Source organism: Vicugna pacos, chromosome 25 (assembly GCF_048564905.1).
Source record: "Vicugna pacos chromosome 25, VicPac4, whole genome shotgun sequence".
NCBI lineage: Eukaryota > Metazoa > Chordata > Mammalia > Artiodactyla > Camelidae > Vicugna > Vicugna pacos.
In genome coordinates this window covers 5,419,282-5,439,135 of record NC_133011.1, presented here as the reverse complement: position 1 = coordinate 5,439,135, position 19,854 = coordinate 5,419,282, and the positions used below count along the sequence as shown (strand labels likewise).

Sequence of the window (19,854 nt, the reverse complement as noted above, 5' to 3'; positions counted from 1 at the left end):
AGTCTTAAGAAGGTGACTGATGTTGCAAAGTTCTACTCCATTTTAGAGTTTAGGAAGCCAGTTTGGAACTCCTGTGAGAACAGCCAGTTTGGAACTCACGTGAAAACAGTAATGGAAGAGGTAGGAATAGATAACATAGCCTTAGTTTACCCTTAGGAGGCTGTACAGGGAGAAGAGAAGATAGTTGCAGGAATAGGAGAGTAAGGAGGGAGAGACAGCTATACTGTTACCTTTAAAAACACAATGACTCCGTAGATAAATGTGGCTGAGTTGTGGAATCTGACCAGTCTATTCACTTTCCTGTTACCTCTCTAATCATGAACCTTCCATGATTTCCTATTGTCAACCTGTCTTCCTAGGTTGATGTACTCCTCTAGATATTTTAAGCCTCTACTTCACTGTAATATTTTTAACTTTGAAAATACAATTCAGTCAACTCGTACTAAGCACCTTTTAAAATTCTTTCATTCATTAAATGAATATACTAGGCACAGTGACTGTAACAGTAAAGTGAGACTTGGTTCTTGTCTTGAAATGCCACTCTAACAAGGGAGATAAAAGAGGCGACTACAATTTTGATAAGAGGTTTTGGATACACAAGGAGAGGCACTTATCTAAACTTGATCTGGCTCAGCTTTTAAGAGAAAGTTGACATCTGAAAGGAGTTGGGACAGAGGAGTGTGGGAGGTTTCTAAGCAGGGGCAATAACATGAATGAGGGCATAAAGGTGAGAAAAAGCAGGATATGTTGGGGCTGTAAATTTGGAGTGATAAGAAGAGGCCATACTTGTTTATAAGACTAAGGAATTTGGCCGAGTGTCTAGAACTAGAGGAATGACAGCAGACATGGAGGGAAATACACCAATTTGAGAGCTATTTAGAGGTTTAATCAACAGGATTTGATGTTTGGGTGAATGAATCATTTAGGTGAGAAGGAATGAGAAAGAATCCAAGGATGATAATTGTCTGGATGGTGGTGCCATCACTAACGTAAGTCAGTTAAGTTTTGGACTTGTTCAGTTTGTGGTGCCAGAGGGACATTCATGTGGAGGTGTCCAGTTGACATTGGATATAGTTGGCTATAGCCCGAGCTCAGGAGAGAGGTCCTAGATGGAGATACAGATATGAAGTTGACTTCTGGCAGTGGATGAAAATCTTACTTCCTGCAATACTCTTGACTGTGCTTAGCTACTCTGCCCTACTTCCCGCCTACATTTTGCCCTCTAGTCTTGGTGAACTATGGTTGCAATTTCTTGAACCTTCCAAGTTTTTGTTTGCATTCCTTTTGTGCATGCTTCTCCCTTTACCTAGTAAGCCCTTTTTCCCTCTGTTCACTGATTCTTTCGGGAAACCTTCCCTGACACTCTTCTTTTCCCCAACAAATGTTTGCCCACAATCTGATTTAGGTAAGTGCCCCTTCGAATTTTCAGTTTCCTGTGTGAGTCTGTATCATAGCAGTCTATCTATTTGTCTGCTGTCACAGTAGATTGCATCTTAATGACAGAGATTGCATCTTGATTTGAACTGATATGATGCTAGTTATAATCTTTATTTCGTGTGAATGTTTATACATGTAGGGTTTGATTACAAGGTACTGCCCCAGAAGCCCTACTATGCTTTATTTGTATCATATTAGCTTTCTAAACATCTAAAAAGTCAGGATTCTGAAAGCATCTGGTTCCCGGGGTTTCCAGTAAAGGATTGTAGGTCCTTATTGGCCTAAGCAAAACATCAGAAGGGAGGCAGATGCAGAAAATGTTGTTATACAAATGAAGAGATTTAACTAAGTACATTTTATCATCAGCTATTTTTAAGAGTGATTTTTACAGCATTGACAGCATTGTAAATAATGTAGTAGCACTGTTTAATGATATAATGGTTATTTTAAGATTATTAATGACATTCTGAATGAAACAAATTGAAGATGAATAAATTTTGAATAGACAAAATGTTTTGCTTACAGTATATATTCCTCTCCCCTCTTTTCTTAAAGCAAAGTTCTCATATAGATGTGGTTCGTTTTCCATGTGTGGTTTATATCAACGAAGTCCGAGTCATACCCCCAGGAGTAAGAGCCCACAGCAGCTTACCTGACAATAGAGCATATGGGTAAGTCAACTTTCTTTTCTAAAAGTATTTTTGAAAAAAGATGGTCCTAGAAACATAACTCTTAAATGCAAAAGTTTTAAGTATTATTTTGTAAGTTAAAAAAAAGAAACCTAAAACTTTATTCAGTTATGGTTATGTTGCATTGTGACTGACTTTAGGTTTTCTGTATAATCTATATATTATAATAAGCTTGAAAAGAGTAATTATTTGACCTAAGTCCTAGATTAAATTTTTCTTTCTTCATTTCTTTTTTTTTTTAATTGGTGGAAATAGGTTTATATTTTTCCAAAATGTTCTAGGGTCGCACAGTTTAGTAGATGAAGTATTTTTAACCTGACGTTTTCCTTGAAGATAAAGGAGTCTGAATATTTAGAAATACATCTTTTATTATATAACTACATTTTTCATTATATTACTTTATAGTCGGTTTTCATGACTAATCGGTGGTCTTCTTAGCCTGATACCTGTGTCTTTTCATAAATACGTAGCTTCATATTAGCCATTAGTTGTACTTAGAAGTAGTTACTTGATGCTTTCTCTTTCTTAGGCTCTGTGGGAAAGAACCAAATGTAAGACATGGTTCCTGATGTGAAGTTGTTGATAACTTTGACAGCTGATACAAAACAGAGGAATTTGATCTTTGTCGTAACATGAATAATCAGCTTCTTCTGATTTTAATTACTTGAATTGGAGATAAAAACTAAATTTTGGGTGTAGAAACATGAGTATATATAATAATATATCTGTGTGAGTTTTAGCTTATAGTCTAGGTATTAATCTTATGTATCAGTGCCACATTTCATGTGCATACTGTGATGGCTCAATTTCAATTACATGAAAGAGTTAAACCAGCTCTATAGTGGTGACTGTTACAGTGCAGATTCAGGGGGCTCATTTCTTCCTAATTGTGAAAGGTAGTTGGTTATTTGTAGAGGTAGATATAAAATCTTCAAATGTTTTCAGGTCACTCAAAGGCAAAACAAATACAAAACAAAGCAATAAGAATGATTAATGCATATAATGACAGATCATTATAATTGACCTAATCTCTTTTTTTTTTTTTGCCATGTTTAAGGAAATAAAAATTCCTGTTTTCCTGTAATGTCTTTCTGCTTTTCCTGTGTGTATAGAATGGGGAAAATGGAGTAATGATAGCGTGTCCAGCAGCCTTCTCTAATTGTACTGCTTTTGGTCAGGGAAGGTTTATTAGTTACCTGTTGCTATATGACAAATTACAGCAAGTTTAGCAGCCTAATCCCGTGCTATTTCTGAAGGTCAGGATTCTGGGAGCTGCTTGATTGGCTTGAGTCCCCTCATGAGGATGTAACCAGTCTCAGAGGATTTGGCTGAGCCTGGCGGATTTTAGGATCTCACTCACATGACTGTTGACAGGGGACTTTAGTTCTTTGCCAGGAGATCCTCTCTACGGGGATGCTTATATCACAGTGTGGACTCCTCCAGGGTGAATGATCCAAGAGAGAGAAGAAGGAATACGTGAGAAGGAAGCCACAGTCACTGGATTTTATAACCTACTATCAGAATTGACATACTGTTGATTTTACTGTTTTCTCTTGGTTACATATTCTGCCAATCAGTGTGGTAGGGAATTACACAAGGCGTCAATATCAGGAAGGCAGGGATTTGGGGGAGCCGCTTTGGAGGCTGGATGAATCTCTGTCATTAGCTGCAGTGGGTAAGAGTATTTGTTACATTTCCCCTCTTCTTATCTCTCTCCTTTTTCTTAGCTGAGGATTAATGATGTTTTGATAATTCCAAATATGAAATTATCACAAACACCTTTGTATACAGTATGTTATAGAACAGTAAAATAAAGTATTGATTCAGTAGTACAAATGTAAGATGTTGGGAAGCCTGAAATCTCAAGGTTGAAATGTTAGAGATCAAATGATATTTGTGTAGCACACTTTATGATAGTGTTTTTTTTCTCATGAAATTCAGAGCTGTATAAGGTAGTTGAAGTCCCTATAATCCCTCCATTCTGAGAGAATCTTAACATTTGATGCACTGTGTTTTAAAATTTATATGGTGTGTGTTTGTATATATATTTTATTATTTTTTTTGTAAGTGATACCTTATGTGAGATTAGATTTTGGAGTCAGCAAGTTTTAAGATGAAAGACTAGTACAGTCAAATTACCATTGATTCTTTAAATCGCTTTCACTGACTGGGACCTGAGTCGTTGGTGCCTCCAGAGGAAATATTTTGCATTTCAGCCCCTTTTCCTTACCTTGAGATATAGGAGGCTAGGGTCTGGTTTGAAGAGGAAGGATAGGAGACTAAGAGTTGTTGAGCACATACAGTTGAATTTGGGTAAGGTAAATGTATGATGCTGCTCTGAGCCCACTGTATACTTTTCTGTGTATTCCTTTATTTCATTTAATATTATATCAGAGTACTCTTTACATCATTTAATTTTATTTGAAAATATGATTTCTAATGACTATAATCTAATGAATGACTGTACTCTCATGTATTTGGCTAGTTCCTAATATGGGGACCATTAGATGGTTTTTAGGTTTCAGATTATTAGTATAATGAACATTCTCTTAAAAAAAATCTTTGTTTGCATATCAGTGTTTCCATTGAAGCACTTTCTGGGGAAGAGTATTTCTGGGTCCAGTGGTGTGAACATTTTCTTAGTCTCCTGAATTTTATTGCTATATTGTCTTTCAGAATTGATTGCACCTGTTTGTACTTCTACCAAAAGTACAGAAGGATATCTCTTTGATAGTGATTATACTTTTAGATTTAGTGATTACATTTTTTACCATTTGGATTTTTTGTAAATAAACAACAAAGCAGGGTTGAGCCAAGATGGCAGAGTAGACTCACAGCTCGCCCACTCCTATAAATACACCAAGAATTACATCTACAAACCCACTGAATCGCACAGAACACCTACTGAACTCTGGCAGAGTGTCTCTTGTTTCAAAATACAGGAGGATTCTTACAAAATCTGATAAACAAAAAGTTTATACTGTATAACACAGGGAACTATATTTAATATCTTGTAACTTCTGGTGAAAAAGAGTATGAAAGTGAACATATGTATATTCCTACATGACTGAAGTATTGTGCTGTATGCCAAAAATCGACACTTTGAAAGCTGACTATACTTCAATAAAAATACATTAAAAAAAAAACAGCAAAGCATGCATTGTTAAAAATCAAGATTTTAGTTGAGCCTCAGGAATTTCAGCCAAGTGTGAGATGTGTATTAGGTGTAGCCAGGTTTCATTCTAATACAACTTACATAGGCTTTAATCTTGACTATATAAATCTTTAGGAAAAATCAAAATATTCATGTAAATTATTGATAAACAAATTTCAATTTAGAGTTTAAGTTACAATTTAGGGCTCTGATGCCTAAATTATTATTATAGTCTTGTATTAATGTGGATTAAGTTGAAATCAAATTGTAATTATATTTAAATTTGCCATTAAAATACATTAAAAATTTAAAACATCTATGAATTTTAAAATGGTCCAAGTAGCAAGTGAAAGATACTTGATGATTAAAAATTTTTCAGTAATACTCAAAGTGAATAGTTGACTTGAGAATTGGATATGAATAAAATCACAGAATATATTATAGTTGATTCTGTTTTTGTTATTTAAATCTTAGGAATATTGTAGTTGAATTCTAAAATTGCTCTTAAATTAAATTTGTACATACTTTGTTTTTCATTTTAATTTAGGAACTGATTATTGCAAAAGCTGACGTTTGAACTTTGTTTCATTTTGCAGGGAGACATCACCGCACACATTTCAGTTAGACTTATTCTTTAACAATGTAAGCAAACCAAGTGCCCCAGTTTTCGATAGGTTGGGAAGGTATGTACCTAATAGGTTATTTTACCAGAAACTCATGAGTTAGTAAGCAAAACCTTTTTATTCTTTAGGTAGGAAAAAAGGATATGTATGGTGGTAGACCTAAGAACTCAGGGTTTAATATTATCCATTGACAGTACTAAAGAAATGTCAAGTTCCTAAGAAGATGTTGAGTTTATTTACAAAATAAAAATTTAAATGTGTGAAACATTAGTCATCTTTTGTTTGCTTTTTGCTGGTGTATGTATTTCTTATACATATCACATGATTTGATAATCTTCTAATTTGGAAGATTACTTTTTGATTCTTAAAAAAAACCTGTATAAACATGTTGAGATTTTGTCTGTTTTTTTTACATCACATTACTTATAATTTAAAATTCCATAGTCACATTTTTGTAAAATGAGAATTTTGTTAATACATATCCATTTTGAATTATTTAATATGTACTAGGTATTATTAAAACTAGTTGTTTTGATAATCTGCAACATAATTAACCATTAAATGGGTTTACTCATTTATAACATAAAAACTCATTTATAAAATAAAAAAATTTTAAAGACAGCTTAAAAATGGAAATTTTTCTGTCTCTGTCAGGGATTAAGTTTTTTAGGCTTTTCTTATTCTTTTATTTATTCTTCACATATTTATTATTTAATTATATTGATAATCTAACTTTTTTTTTAAATGAGGGGAACCTAGATAATCCTAAGCAGCTAATTTTTAAGAGTATAGAATGTTTTTATTAATAACATTTAATAATCTTTAATAAAAAAGTTGCTTTTTAAAAATTTTGGTCTCAGTATACTTTTTTTTTTTTTTTTTTGAAGACTGTGACACTCTGGTTCTCTGCTCTGGTTGGACATTGGTATTACCTGGGGTGCTTTTAAAAAATTATTGATACCCACACTCACCCCAAAGCAATTAAACCAGAATCTCAGGGGTTTGTTTTATACCTTTTTTGATACTGTTTTGTGGGGAGTAAATTAAACCCAAACTTTGTAGTTTATTAAAACAGAATCTAGATTTGATTAAAGTATATGAATCTAGAAAAACTTCATGAACTGTGATGTTCAGTGTTTGAGCCAGTATATTTATTCTTGTTCTTTTGGCAGCCTGGAATATGATGAGAATACGTCTATCATCTTTAGACCCAACTCAAAGGTAATTGTGAAAGTCAGTTTTCAACTTGTTACTACTGTTGTTTTCACTTCCATTCAGAGTTTTTGATCCAAATAAACCAGTGATGTTGAATGTCACCTTACTTGTTTCTAGTTCTGCAGAATATCATCATTTCTTGTCTGATTCCTCGTGTATTCCAGAAGCTATCTGAAAATGGAGCAAAGACATTGTAATGCTATTCTCTAGCTGTTGATCTCTTTCTTCTCCCATTATATTTTATACTTGGGTCAGGAAGAAGCTGGCATCTGTGTTTTTCCTTCTTTCATTTAGTTGAGCGAGTTCAGAAGATGACAGGCAGGTAAATTATTAGACACCATTGTACCTTAATTAAAGTTTTTTAAAAAATACATATTTCATATTTTTTCCTTGCATATCAAAAGTGTGCCTTTTTTCTTGATATGCCAAATACCATTCTAAAAGCATCTAAAAGATCTGAATCATGGAAAATCCAGAATCCAAAAATAATTCTGAATTTAGTGTGGGGTTACCCAGCCTGCTGTTTGTTTTTGGGGGTTGGGTATTTAATACTCTGCACCTTGTTTAGACTAAAGCTTTATCTTCCTTTCATTGGTATTTGTGTTTAGAGTCTGTCCATCCGTGAGCATAGTCTTTGAGCCTTTCTTCTGGCCTCCAGTTTCCCTTTGCTAGAGTTTGCTAAGGTTAACAAAGAGAATGATAATTTCTTTGTCTAAAGGGGTCTCATTACCACTTACTATTTCATCTTTACCCAACATTGTAGAGTGGGAGGAGAACTCCGAACTCAGGGGCTTTGGCTTCCAGTTCAGGTTCTTTTACTGACACTCTCATTTTCTTATCTTTGCTAATATTTGCTCTACCTCTCAGTTATTGTGAAGGTAGAGTGATTAATGTAGTTTAGCTCTGAAAAACATGAAGTTATTTTATTTTATAAGGAAATACTGAGAGTAACGGCATTGGTAGTCTTTGATCTTTTTAGGATAAAATTTCTTTGCAAAAACAATTTGTTTAATACTTCTGGTTACCCTTACTTTTTAAAGTGCAATGTGGGTGTATAAAATATACCTGCATGTATGAATTGGGTATGTAAAGAGAATGCTGTATAATTTTATGGACTTTATAATTCTTGCAACTGGGCACAATTTGTACTTTTGTGTACCTCCATGACCCCTGTAAATGTTTGGGTTTAATTTATTAATTGACATTAACTCACTCTTAATTTCATTTTTGTTTGTCTTCTCTTGGTTGGGAATCTGGTTATGGTTTTTGAATAGGATTGACATAAAGTCTAGAGAGGTGTAGTTTTGAGACAGTTTTAGATATGGTAACTCTGGAGGGCCATATAAAAGTTGTACCCTGGGTGAGTCTCCAAATATTGACCTTTGCATTTTCAGCACACTTTTAAAGATTTTAGTTGAACCACAAAGTGATTTGATATCAGTTTATTTCTGTCATATTAAAACATTAATTTCAAAGATACCTCTCCCTCTTCCCCCTCAAAAATCAGGTGAATACTGATGGTTTGGTGCTAAGAGGCTGGTACAATTGTCTGACGCTGGCAATATATGGATCAGTGGATAGAGTGATAAGTCATGACAGAGACTCGCCACCACCTCCACCTCCACCTCCACCACCTCCCCAGCCACAGCCAAGTTTGAAAAGGAATCCAAAACATGGTAAGAATTTTAATTTGCTTTTATCAGTGACATTTATGTTATAGTGGGAAAGTTAACTCAAAGAGCCCTTCTACCTTTTGAACCTTGTTTAAGAGTTGACAAGGTGTCTGTCAGTCTCCCATTCTTTCCTACAAGAGTTTCTTTTTTTTTTTTTAACAATTTTTATTGATTTATAATCATAAGAGTTTCTTTTTATGTTGAAGTGGTTACATTTTTTCTTCCTCTACATTCCTAGAATGCTTTTTTAATTGACCTCGGGTTTTTTTTTTCATTTCAAATATGTAAATGATAATATAATTGATGGTTTTCCATGGTTTATATGAAAATTATCTCTAAAAGAACTGACGAATAGGCAGTAAATTTGGTATGTGTCTTTGGAATATTCATGTTAATGGAATTTGTTTTTTTCAAGAGTGCATTTCAGATTTGCTTAGATGTCTAAATCTTAGCTAAGGCAGATTTTTCCCATTTTTGATAATCTTTTGTTCATTAACTTGAGACAAGATAAGTAAGACCTCTAATAAACTTCAGTGACTTTTCTTCTCTAAAGCAGGCAGCTGGGCTTATGTTTCCCAGGGTTTCTTTTCCTCACTCCAGTTTACTCATTGTAAGCTGTTGAACTAAGGAGATTTGGGAAGAAATTTTGAAATCATAATTGAGGTCATAGGGAAAAATATTTTGCTTTACATTTAGTATTTTTTGAGCACAAATAAAATGGCCATTGTTTTTCTTAATCCTTATGTAATAGTGTGGTGTGAACTCTGTCTCTTATGGTGGTCACACACTGTGTTTTAATCTTTTTTCTTATATCTTACCTGCTAAGCACAGTTAATTTTTCACTTTTCTTTTAATCCTTCATTCTTCTGTGCTCACTTGTCTTTTTATTTTTTTACCAGACTATGAGCTCCTTGTGGGCAGAGAAGTATATTTTCTCCCATTCTGTTTTCATTTTGTATCTTCGGTCTTTTTTATAAAATTTATTTAAACAAAACAGAAACGTTCATCCTTTCACTTACCGTCCCAACCCCCACTTCTGGCAACCGCCAGTCTCTTTTCTGTGTTCATGAGCTTGTTTTTTATGTTTTTTGCAAACTTATTTTTTTAGATTGCACATGTAAGAGAGATCATATGGAATTTGACTTTCTCTGTCTGACTTATTTCATATAGCATAGTGTGCTTGAGGTCTGTCCTTGAGGTCTATTTGCAAGAAGATTTCTTTCTTTTTTCTTTTTTTTTTTAACATTTTTTATTGATTTATGACTTGCTTCTTTTTAATGGCTGGATAATATTCCATTGTAGGTACGTGTATATACACACATGTGTGCTTGCACACGTACTCATTCTCTTCATTTATCCACTGATGCACATTTAGGTTGTTTCCATATCTTGTCTACTGTAAATAGTGCTGCAGTGAACATGGGGGTGCATACAGCTTTTCAAATTAATGTTTTCATTTTCTTTGGTTAAATACTCAGAAGTAGAATTGCTGGATCATTATAGTAGTTCTACTTTTAGTATTTTGAGGAACCTCCGTACTGTTTTTCATAGTGGCTGCACCAATTTACATTCCCATCAATAGTACGTAAGGGTTTCCTTTTCACTACATTCTTGCCAACAGTTATTATTTCTAATTATTGGTAATAGCCATTCTGACAAGTATGAGGTGATAATCTCATGATGGTTTTGATTTGAGTTTCCTTGAATATTAATGATGTAGCCCATCTTTTCATGTACCTGTTGGCCATCTGTATGTATGATTTGGAAAAAATGTCTATGCAGATCTTCTGTCCATTTTTTAATAGGGTGGTTTGTCTTTTTTAATGTTGAGTTATATGAGTTCTTTAAATATTTCAGATATTAGCCCTTTATCAGATATATGATTTGCAAATATTTTCTCCCATTCTTTAGGTTACTTTTTCATTTTGTTGGTGTTATCCTTCACTGTGCAGAAACTTTTTAGTTTGATATAGTCCTACTTGTTTATTTTTGCTTTTGTTAACTTTGGTGTCATATTAAAAAACCACCAAAACCTATGTCAAAGAGGTACTGCCTATGTTTTTTTCTAGGAGTTTTGTGTTTTCAGGCCTTACATTGAAGTCCTTAATGCATTTTGAGTTAATTTTTATGTATGGTGTAAGATAGTGGACCACTTTCATTCTTTTGCATGTGTCTGTCCATTTTTCCCAACACTGTTTATTGAAGAGACTGTCCTTTCCCCATGGTATATTCTAGGCTCCTTTAGTTGTAAATTAATTAAGCGTATATGCATGGATTATTTCTGGGCTCTATTCTGCTCCATTGATCTATGTGTCTCTTTTTATGCCGATATCATACTGACTGTGTAGTACGTTTGAAATCAGAATGTGATACCTCCAGTTTTATTTCTTCTTTATCAAGGTTGCTTTTGGCTCTTTAGAGTCTTTGATATTTCCATGCAAATTTTAGGATTATTTGTTCAGTTTCTGTGAAAAATGCTATTAGAATTTTGATAGGGATTACATTGAATCTGTATATTGCTTTGTGTAGTATGGACCTTTTAACAGTATTCTTCCAATCCATGAGCACAGAATATCTTTCCATTTACTTTTGTCGTCTTCAGTCTCTTTCATAAGTGTCTTGTAGTTTTCAATATACATGTCTTTCACATTCTTGGTTAAATTTATTCCTAGGTATTTTATTCTTTTGATACAGTTGTAAATGGGATTGCTTTCTTAATTTCTCTTTCTGATAGTTCCTTACTGTATAGAAACTCAACAGATTTTTGTGTTCATTTTGTATCCTGCAAATTTACTGAATTTGTTTATTAGTTCTAATAGGCTTTTGATGGAGTCCTTAGGGTTTTCTATGTATAATACAGACTTCCCGTGCTATCTGAAAGTAGAGTGTTCCTGTGAAACCTTTTGTAAGCCAAAATGATATAAAGCAAAGAAACAATTACCTTAGGACACATCTCACTAATTGATGCACAGAATAAATTGAGATACAACATGGATGCTCACAGACATAGTTTAAAACTATGGTGGCTTGATGCTGAGATGCTTATTGGAGTTGCTGGGGCAGTACCACTCTTACTCCTCAGAGTTATGCCACCTCTGTAACACCTCACTGCAGAACGAATGCTTAACATATGTTTTTTGCTTTTCACTTTTTTTTTTTTTTGTAAAAGTGAAAATCCTCTTTGGATTTCTTTTGGTTAGTGAAAACAGGTACTAATGTAGGTCTTTTATAAAAGTGAAGTGGCATAAAGTGAACTTTTGAAAAAAAGTATACCAGAATTTTATCTGCTAAAAATGACAATTTTACTACCTTCCTTTCCTATTTGGATGCCTTTTATTTCTTTTGCTTGCCTAATTTCTCTGGCTAGGGTTTCCAACACTATATTGAATAAAAGTGGCAAAATTGGGTATCTTTGTCTTGTTCTTGATCTTAGAGGAAAAGCTTTCAGCTTTTCACTGTTGAGAATGGTGTTAGCTACGGGCTTGTCATGCATGGCCTTTATTATGGTTAGGTATGTTCCCTCTATATCCACTTTGTTGAGAGTGTTTATCATAAGTGGATGTTGAATTTTGTCAAATGATTTTTCTGCATCTATTGAGATGAACATGATTTTTATTCTTAGTTTCGTTAGTGTGTTTTATCACATTGACTTTTTGCAGATGGTGAACCACCTTTGCATCCCTGGAATAAATCCCACTTGATCATGGTGTTTGATCCTTTTAATGTATTATAGAACTTGGCTTGCTAATATTTTGTTGAGGATTTTTGCATCTATGTTCATCAGCGATATTGGCCTGTAATTTTCTTTTCTTGAGGCATCCTTGTCTAGTTTTGGTACTAGGGTAATGCTGGCCTTGTAAATGAGTTTGGAAGACTTTGAGAAGGATTGGTATGTATTCTTTTTTGGACGTTTGGTAGAATTCACAAGTAAAGCCATATGGCCCTAGACTTTTGTTTCTTGGGAGATTTTTGATTACTTAGTCTCCTTGCAGTGATTAGTTTGTTCAGATATTCTGTTTAATCATGATTCATTCTTGGTAGGTTGGGTTTCTAGGGATGTATCCATTTCTTCTAGGTTGTCTAATTTGTTGGTGTATGATTGTTCATAGTAGCTTCTTATTATCCTTTGTATTTCAGTGGTATCAGTTGTAGTGTCTCCTCTTTCATTTCTGATTTTATTTATTTGAGTCTTCTTTTCCCTGATGAGTCTAGCTAAAGGTTTGTTTATTTATCTTTTCTAAGCTCTTAGTTTAGTTGATCTTTTCTGTTGTCTTTAGTCTTATTACAATGCCTCCAAAATTTTGTTAAATTTACTGACTTATTTTAAAATTGACGTTTAAGCTCATGTATTGCATATGTATGTATGTATGTATATATGTTTTGAACTTTTAATTTTGAAATAACCAGAGGTTTATAAGAAGCTGCAAAGAAATTATAGGGAAGTTCTATGCTTCCTCCAGTTTTAACACCTTTTAAAACTCTAGTACAATATCAAAACAAGAAAATTGCCATTGTTGCAGCCTGTAGAGCTTGTTCCGATTTTCACCAGTTGTGCATGCACTCGTGTATGTGTGTATGTGTGTAGAGCTCTTTGTGATTTTATGTCATGTCTAGCTTTGCATGACCGCCATCATAATTAAGATACTTGATTATACCATCACAGGATTCTCTGGTGTTACCCCTTTATAGCCGCATCCATCCCACCTATCCCTAACTTTTGGCAATCGCTAATCTGTTCTCTGTCTCTGTAATTATATGATTTCATGAATGTTGCAAAAATGGAATCATGAGGTTGGGATGTTTTTGAGATTGGCTTTTTTCATTCAGCATAATTTCTTTGAAATTTAGCCACTTTTTATGTATATCAGCAGCTCATTCTTTATTGTTGCTGAGTAGTATTACATAGTATGGATGTATCATAATATATTTAACTGTTCAATCATTGAACAGGGGAGTTTCCAGTTTTTGAGTATTGCAAATAAAGCTGTTACGAGTATTCATGTTCATCTTCCTGTAGAAAAATAATGGGATAATGCCCAAGAGTTATATGTATTATATTTTGGTTTATAAGAAGTCAGAGATTATAACTTTCCCAATTTAAATTAATTAGCGAAATTTCTGTTAGGAAGGAAAAAGTTAATAAATTCTGAAGGTGAAAAATGCCATATTACATCATTTATATGAGGAATCTAAAAAATAATAATAATAAGGACACAAATGAACTAATTATTATTTTGATTTCTTGAATATGTGTAAGCACATTTGATTGTCCTTTATGATTGGATTACTACATTCTGTTGATTCTTATTTTGTAGTTGGCTTTATTCCTTTGATAACTGTAAATTTAAAAAGCTAAAGATCTAATTTGTTCTTAGAAACAATAATTAGTACATATATATAAACTAAAAATAAAGTGAAGTATGCTGTATATATGTATTTACATGTGATATAATGTGTATGTGCAGTCGAACTGCAATAATTCTACCTAATAAAACTGAAAAGGAGAAAAAAATTCTGAAGATGAAAACTCAAATGGTGAATAGCATTTTTGGTTTTTTATTTTATTTTTTTTTATTTTACTATACTTTTATTTCACTGTACTTTATTTAACAGTACTTTAATAATTTGAGAGTTCTTTTTCTGTCTCTAATAAAACTAGCTGATGGGGAGAAAGAAGATCAATTTAATGGAAGCCCTCCAAGACCACAGCCAAGGGGACCAAGAACTCCACCAGGACCCCCTCCACCTGATGACGACGACGATGATCCCATGCCATTGCCAGGTATAAGTAAAATCAGTGGTAGTTTTTTCCCCCCTCTTGATTAATGTTAATAGTACTTTTTGATTAAAGAAAAAAAATTAGATGCTGATAATCAAATCTTGATGAATGCCCCTCACACTCACCCTGTGTAGTATTTTCTAGTGTATTTTGGTTGGCAAGTGAACCTGTTAAAAAAAAAAATCAGTTAATTCATTTGAAGCAGAAGCAACATTGCCTTGAAAATAAAATGTTAATGTGCTATAGTGGTATGTACAGAATAATACCAGTAAAAATAAGGAGTGTGTATTGAAAGAGATAAAAATCTGAATAGTTAATAGCTGAAAAGAAGATGATTATTGTATTAGAATATAAAATAGTATATTTTATTAATTCTCACTATAAAGTTGTGCAGTGTATACTCTAAATATTTTTTTAAAGCAAATAATTCTACCACTTTTTTTAAGGGTATGTATAAGCTAAATCATCCAAAATGTCTTTAAGTAGTTGCAGTATCTAATCCATCTGCCTCATATTATTTAAACTGTTAGAATAATCTGTACCTTAAATCTCAATTTTCTAGTATCTGGTGACAAGGAAGAAGATGCTCCTCATAGAGAAGATTACTTCGAGCCCATTTCTCCTGATCGGAATTCTGTTCCCCAGGAAGGTCAATATTCTGATGAAGGAGAAGTAGAAGAGGAACAGCAAGAAGAAGGAGAAGATGAAGAAGATGATGTGGATGTAGAGGAAGAAGAGGATGAGGATGAGGATGATCGCCATACAGTAGATAGTATCCCTGAGGAGGAAGAGGAAGATGAAGAGGAAGAAGGTGAAGAGGATGAAGAAGGTGAAGGTGGGTTATATTAGCTAGGACTTTTGGGTTTTAAGTGCTGGAAACTAACTTTATGTAGCTTTGAGCAATGCAAAAGAATTTATAGCAGAAATAAATGGCTTTCAGGAAACCCAAGGGTCAGATTGTAGCTGGGCCTTAAGACTTGACTAGAGCAGGGATTTTCATTGCATTATGTTTCTACTGTATATTCTGTTAATTAATTGTTGTATCTCTTTTCAGCCTACATCTTTAATCTCTCTTTAACCAACCAGCCTAAACTACCTGACTGTATCTCAGATCCATTTCCAATTTTCTGGGAGATTCTCTTTGTCTTGCTGCCCCTTGATACCATCAGCTTTGGCCAGGGAAGCAGGGATATGCTGCAAATACATGGTGATTAGGGATTTGGTCTGCTGTCAGAGTGAGGAGTGGTGTTTTAAGCTGGTGGAATTCCTAAAGGTGTCTGCCACCTATTTTGGCAGAGTGCCACATTATTCATTATTCAGAAGGTAAAATCTCAAATATACAAAGACATAAGGCAGCATGATGCAATTCTTTAATTAGCCTTTACTTTTCCTTTGAAAGCAAAAAGAGATATTCAAGCTAATTGGCCCCTAATTTGTCTAAGAAATGGGATGTAATGTTAAAGCATTTACGTAAAATGACAGATAATTTGCCTTGTTTTTTCTAAGATAGTAAGGGTGAAGGTCATTCTGAATGAGAGTGAGGGCCATTTTAATATCACAGGGGCCCTTTTACAAAATATAAGTAATTGAGTTATTGAGTGATAACTTTTTTAGCTTCTCCCATTCCCAGATGACCACAACCGCTTTCTAGATTTGTTATATTTGACTGGCAAATAATAGTTAGATTTCAGGCAGACTTTGTTACTCAGAGGACACTTTTGTAGAAAAGATGAGAGAATGAGGCTGGTTAATTTGATTTTTACTAGAAGGCATCTGAGGTTTTTCCAAAGTCAGGTCTCCATAGGCCCTTTCTTTTCAAATATGAGTGTATTGCTACAGCGAAATTGTTTTGAAAATATCAAAAGAGGGCTGTTATTACACATCTCTTTGTTACCATGGCCAGGTAATAGTAGTGTTAAAAAGTAAAACCAATACATTTTTTTTGTCTTTAGTTCTGTTTTATTTGAAAAAGAGGAAAAAGCTGCACATGTCATGATAAGAAAGCTCTTGTTTTGGCAAAGCTGAGCACTTTAAATGAACAAATTTTTTCCATAAAAATGTAATACAGATCTGAGAAACTGTGTGGCAGGTCATATAGAGAAGTAAAAATTCAGGGAATATGAAATTCATGTTATAAAAAGAACCTAGAATGTTTTCCCTGAAAATATTTGGGCTAGTTTTGCAATTATGGTATTATTTCTTAGTTAATTTAATAATTTTTACCCATCAATTTATTTTTTCCATTTTAAAAATACTCTTTCATGAGGGCAAGCTTAATTTCTTTCTTCGTGAGAGAGTTATTTTTCATTACTTTGCGGCATTTCTGATTTTATTTCTGTGAGGAAAAGATCTGTAATAGAATTAGTTGTAAAGCCGAACAGATATAATAGAAGACTTTGCTAATGAAGTTTTTCTATAATTATTCTATTAGAACTTATAAAATGTTAGTAATTGTTAATAAAATGTTGGGGCAGGAGTTAATTTTGTTGAGGAAATCATTAATTCTTATTTTTGCCATACTATTAAATGATTTTTTTGACTAACTAGATTTTTTTTGCATTGAACAACAATGATGTAACAAATACTATTTGAACTAATTTTCAGGGGATGATGGTTATGAACAAATTTCTAGTGATGAAGATGGAATTGCTGACTTGGAACGTGAAACATTTAAGTATCCGAACTTTGATGTTGAATACACTGCTGAAGACTTAGCTTCAGTTCCTCCTATGACATATGATCCATATGACAGGGAGCTTGTACCACTCTTATACTTCAGCTGTCCATACAAGACTACTTTTGAAATTGAAATCAGTAGAATGAAGGATCAAGGCCCAGATAAAGAAAATTCAGGGGCAATAGAAGCCTCCGTGAAGTTAACTGAACTCTTGGATTTGTATAATGAAGACAGAGGTGCAAAATGGGTAACAGCTTTAGAAGAAATTCCAAGTTTAATAATAAAAGGATTAAGTTATTTGCAGTTGAAAAACACAAAACAAGATGCTCTTGGCCAGTTGGTAGACTGGACTATGCAAGCTTTAAATTTACAAGTAGCCCTTCGCCAACCCATTGCCTTAAATGTCCGACAGCTCAAAGCTGGGACCAAATTAGTGTCCTCACTTGCAGAATGTGGGGCTCAAGGAGTCACGGGACTGCTACAAGCAGGAGTGATCAATGGATTATTTGAGCTCCTGTTTGCTGATCATGTCTCATCTTCTCTTAAGTTAAATGCATTTAAAGCTTTGGACAGTGTCATTAGTATGACAGAAGGAATGGAAGCTTTTTTAAGAAGTAGGCAGAGTGAAAAAAGTGGCTATCAGAAACTTCTAGAGCTCATACTTTTAGATCAGACTGTGAGGGTTGTCACTGCTGGTTCAGCTATCCTTCAGAAGTGCCATTTCTATGAAATTTTGTCGGAGATTAAAAGACTTGGTGACCATTTAGCAGAGAAGACTTCGTCTGTTCCTAACCACAGTGACCCTGATCATGATACAGATACTGGGCTTGAGAGAACAAACCCAGAATACGAAAATGAGGTGGAGGCTTCAATGGATATGGATCTTTTGGAATCCTCAAATATAAGTGAAGGAGAAATAGAAAAGCTTATTAACCTCCTAGAGGAGGTTTTCCATTTAATGGAAACTGCACCTCATACAATGATCCAACCTCCTGTTAAGTCTTTCCCAACAATGGCACGTATTACTGGACCTCCAGAGAGAGATGATCCGTACCCTGTTCTCTTTAGGTAAGACATTTTTGGGTTTGGGAAATATATTTCACCAATCATTAAAGGCAATTTTATGTGGTTGATTTTGTTTTTTTATGTATCTGTGGGAATTGCATATCTGTAAGGATACTTGTTATTTCAAAATAGGTAGCAGTGAACCTGAGAAGGATGTTACTGTGGGTGAGTTATATTTTGTTAAGACTTAAAGTAGTTTTTAATTTTGGGGGGAGGTTAATTAGGTTTATTTATTTATTTTTAGAGGAGGTACTAGGGATTGAACCCAGGACCTCGTGTATGCTAAGCACTTGAGCTGTATCCTTCCCCTCAATACTTAAAGTAGTAGTAGCAACTTTAAAGATAGTAATAATCAACAACAGTGCTTTTATAAGCATGTTGATGAGCACAAATAAATGAGAAGCCACTGAGCGGCTTCTGGGAAGGTGGTACAAAAGGATGGCACAGGAAGGAGAGAGCTTTTGTGTGTGAACCTCTTTGTACCCTGTCACTCTAATACATTGTAATTTAAGCTATTGCTTTACTAAATTAATTTTACAGCCCTGGTTGAAGTTATATTAAAGGGTTGATTACCAGTTGTTTCTACCATCTAACTCTCTAGTTATCTGTTGGTGCAGTTTTGGCATTATTAGGTACCCATGGTAGATGTTTTAATTTTTAATTTTAAGGTTCTTTTCTAGCATTTTGCCTGTAAATAATTTTTTAACTAATGCAGAAATTGCATTTTTATCGTTTAATTGCTTATTTCTATGATTATTTTTTGCCTTACTTTGGAACATAACTATATTAACAGAAAATGGATACTTGTCCATTCTAAAATCTGTACCTATCCATTCCTGTTTTTAGCCTTATTTTGAGTTCTTATAGGAGTATAAGATGATAATTGCTAGAATAAGGTCTGGTAGGAGTTGAGGTCAAGAGTACATGTATAGGGGCTTGGCTTTGAACAGGGGAAAGGAAACCTTGTGAGTGTACAAATATAAATATCTTGGTAGTGTGGACACAGTAAAGAAGTCAAGGTGCTTCTCATTGATCATATTTTTAATAAAGTAGGAAGTGAAGTCATGCAATGAGGATGGCTGAGTGTAAGGAAGAGGTGATGCTCTCAAGCTGTCATTGAGGGAAAACTAGTAATGAATGCCCTACAAAGTATTATTTTTTCCTCCCATAATTGAAGGAGATACGTTTGAGTATCAGACTTCAGGAAATAAAGAGCTTTGAAAGCTATGCTAAGGAATTTGGATTTTTTAGAATTTGGGAAGATCTTGAATATTTTGGAGTAGCAGATCTGATATGATCAAAGAAGTGTTCTCAGATTATATTATTGTTACAAGATGTTTTGCAATGGAAAAGAAATGGGAGTTATTAGGTAGACGCCTGTCTATAAAGATTCTAGGTATTAGGTGTGTTAAGTACTTGGCCTAATATAGTGGCATTTACAGAGAATGGGAAGACAAATATTGTGCTAGTATTGAGAGTTTGTGACAGAGCAGTTACTAGGACTTGGCAACTGACCCTGGTAGGTAAGAAGAGAAAATAAGG

General features: G+C 34.0%; 1 protein-coding gene across 2 annotated transcripts in view; it reads left to right on the top strand.

The window, feature by feature from the left end:
- VIRMA (vir like m6A methyltransferase associated) overlaps positions 1-19,854 on the top strand; it is a 55,177-nt gene that overhangs the window by 3,841 nt on the left and 31,482 nt on the right. For both annotated transcript variants that reach the window (XM_031691161.2, XM_006209684.4), the window contains exons 2-8: positions 1,993-2,108; positions 5,877-5,963; positions 7,076-7,124; positions 8,626-8,794; positions 14,451-14,573; positions 15,133-15,405; positions 17,175-18,315. In XM_031691161.2, the coding sequence (XP_031547021.1) occupies positions 1,993-2,108; positions 5,877-5,963; positions 7,076-7,124; positions 8,626-8,794; positions 14,451-14,573; positions 15,133-15,405; positions 17,175-18,315 (1,958 nt within the window). The remainder of the gene's footprint in view (positions 1-1,992; positions 2,109-5,876; positions 5,964-7,075; positions 7,125-8,625; positions 8,795-14,450; positions 14,574-15,132; positions 15,406-17,174; positions 18,316-19,854) is intronic.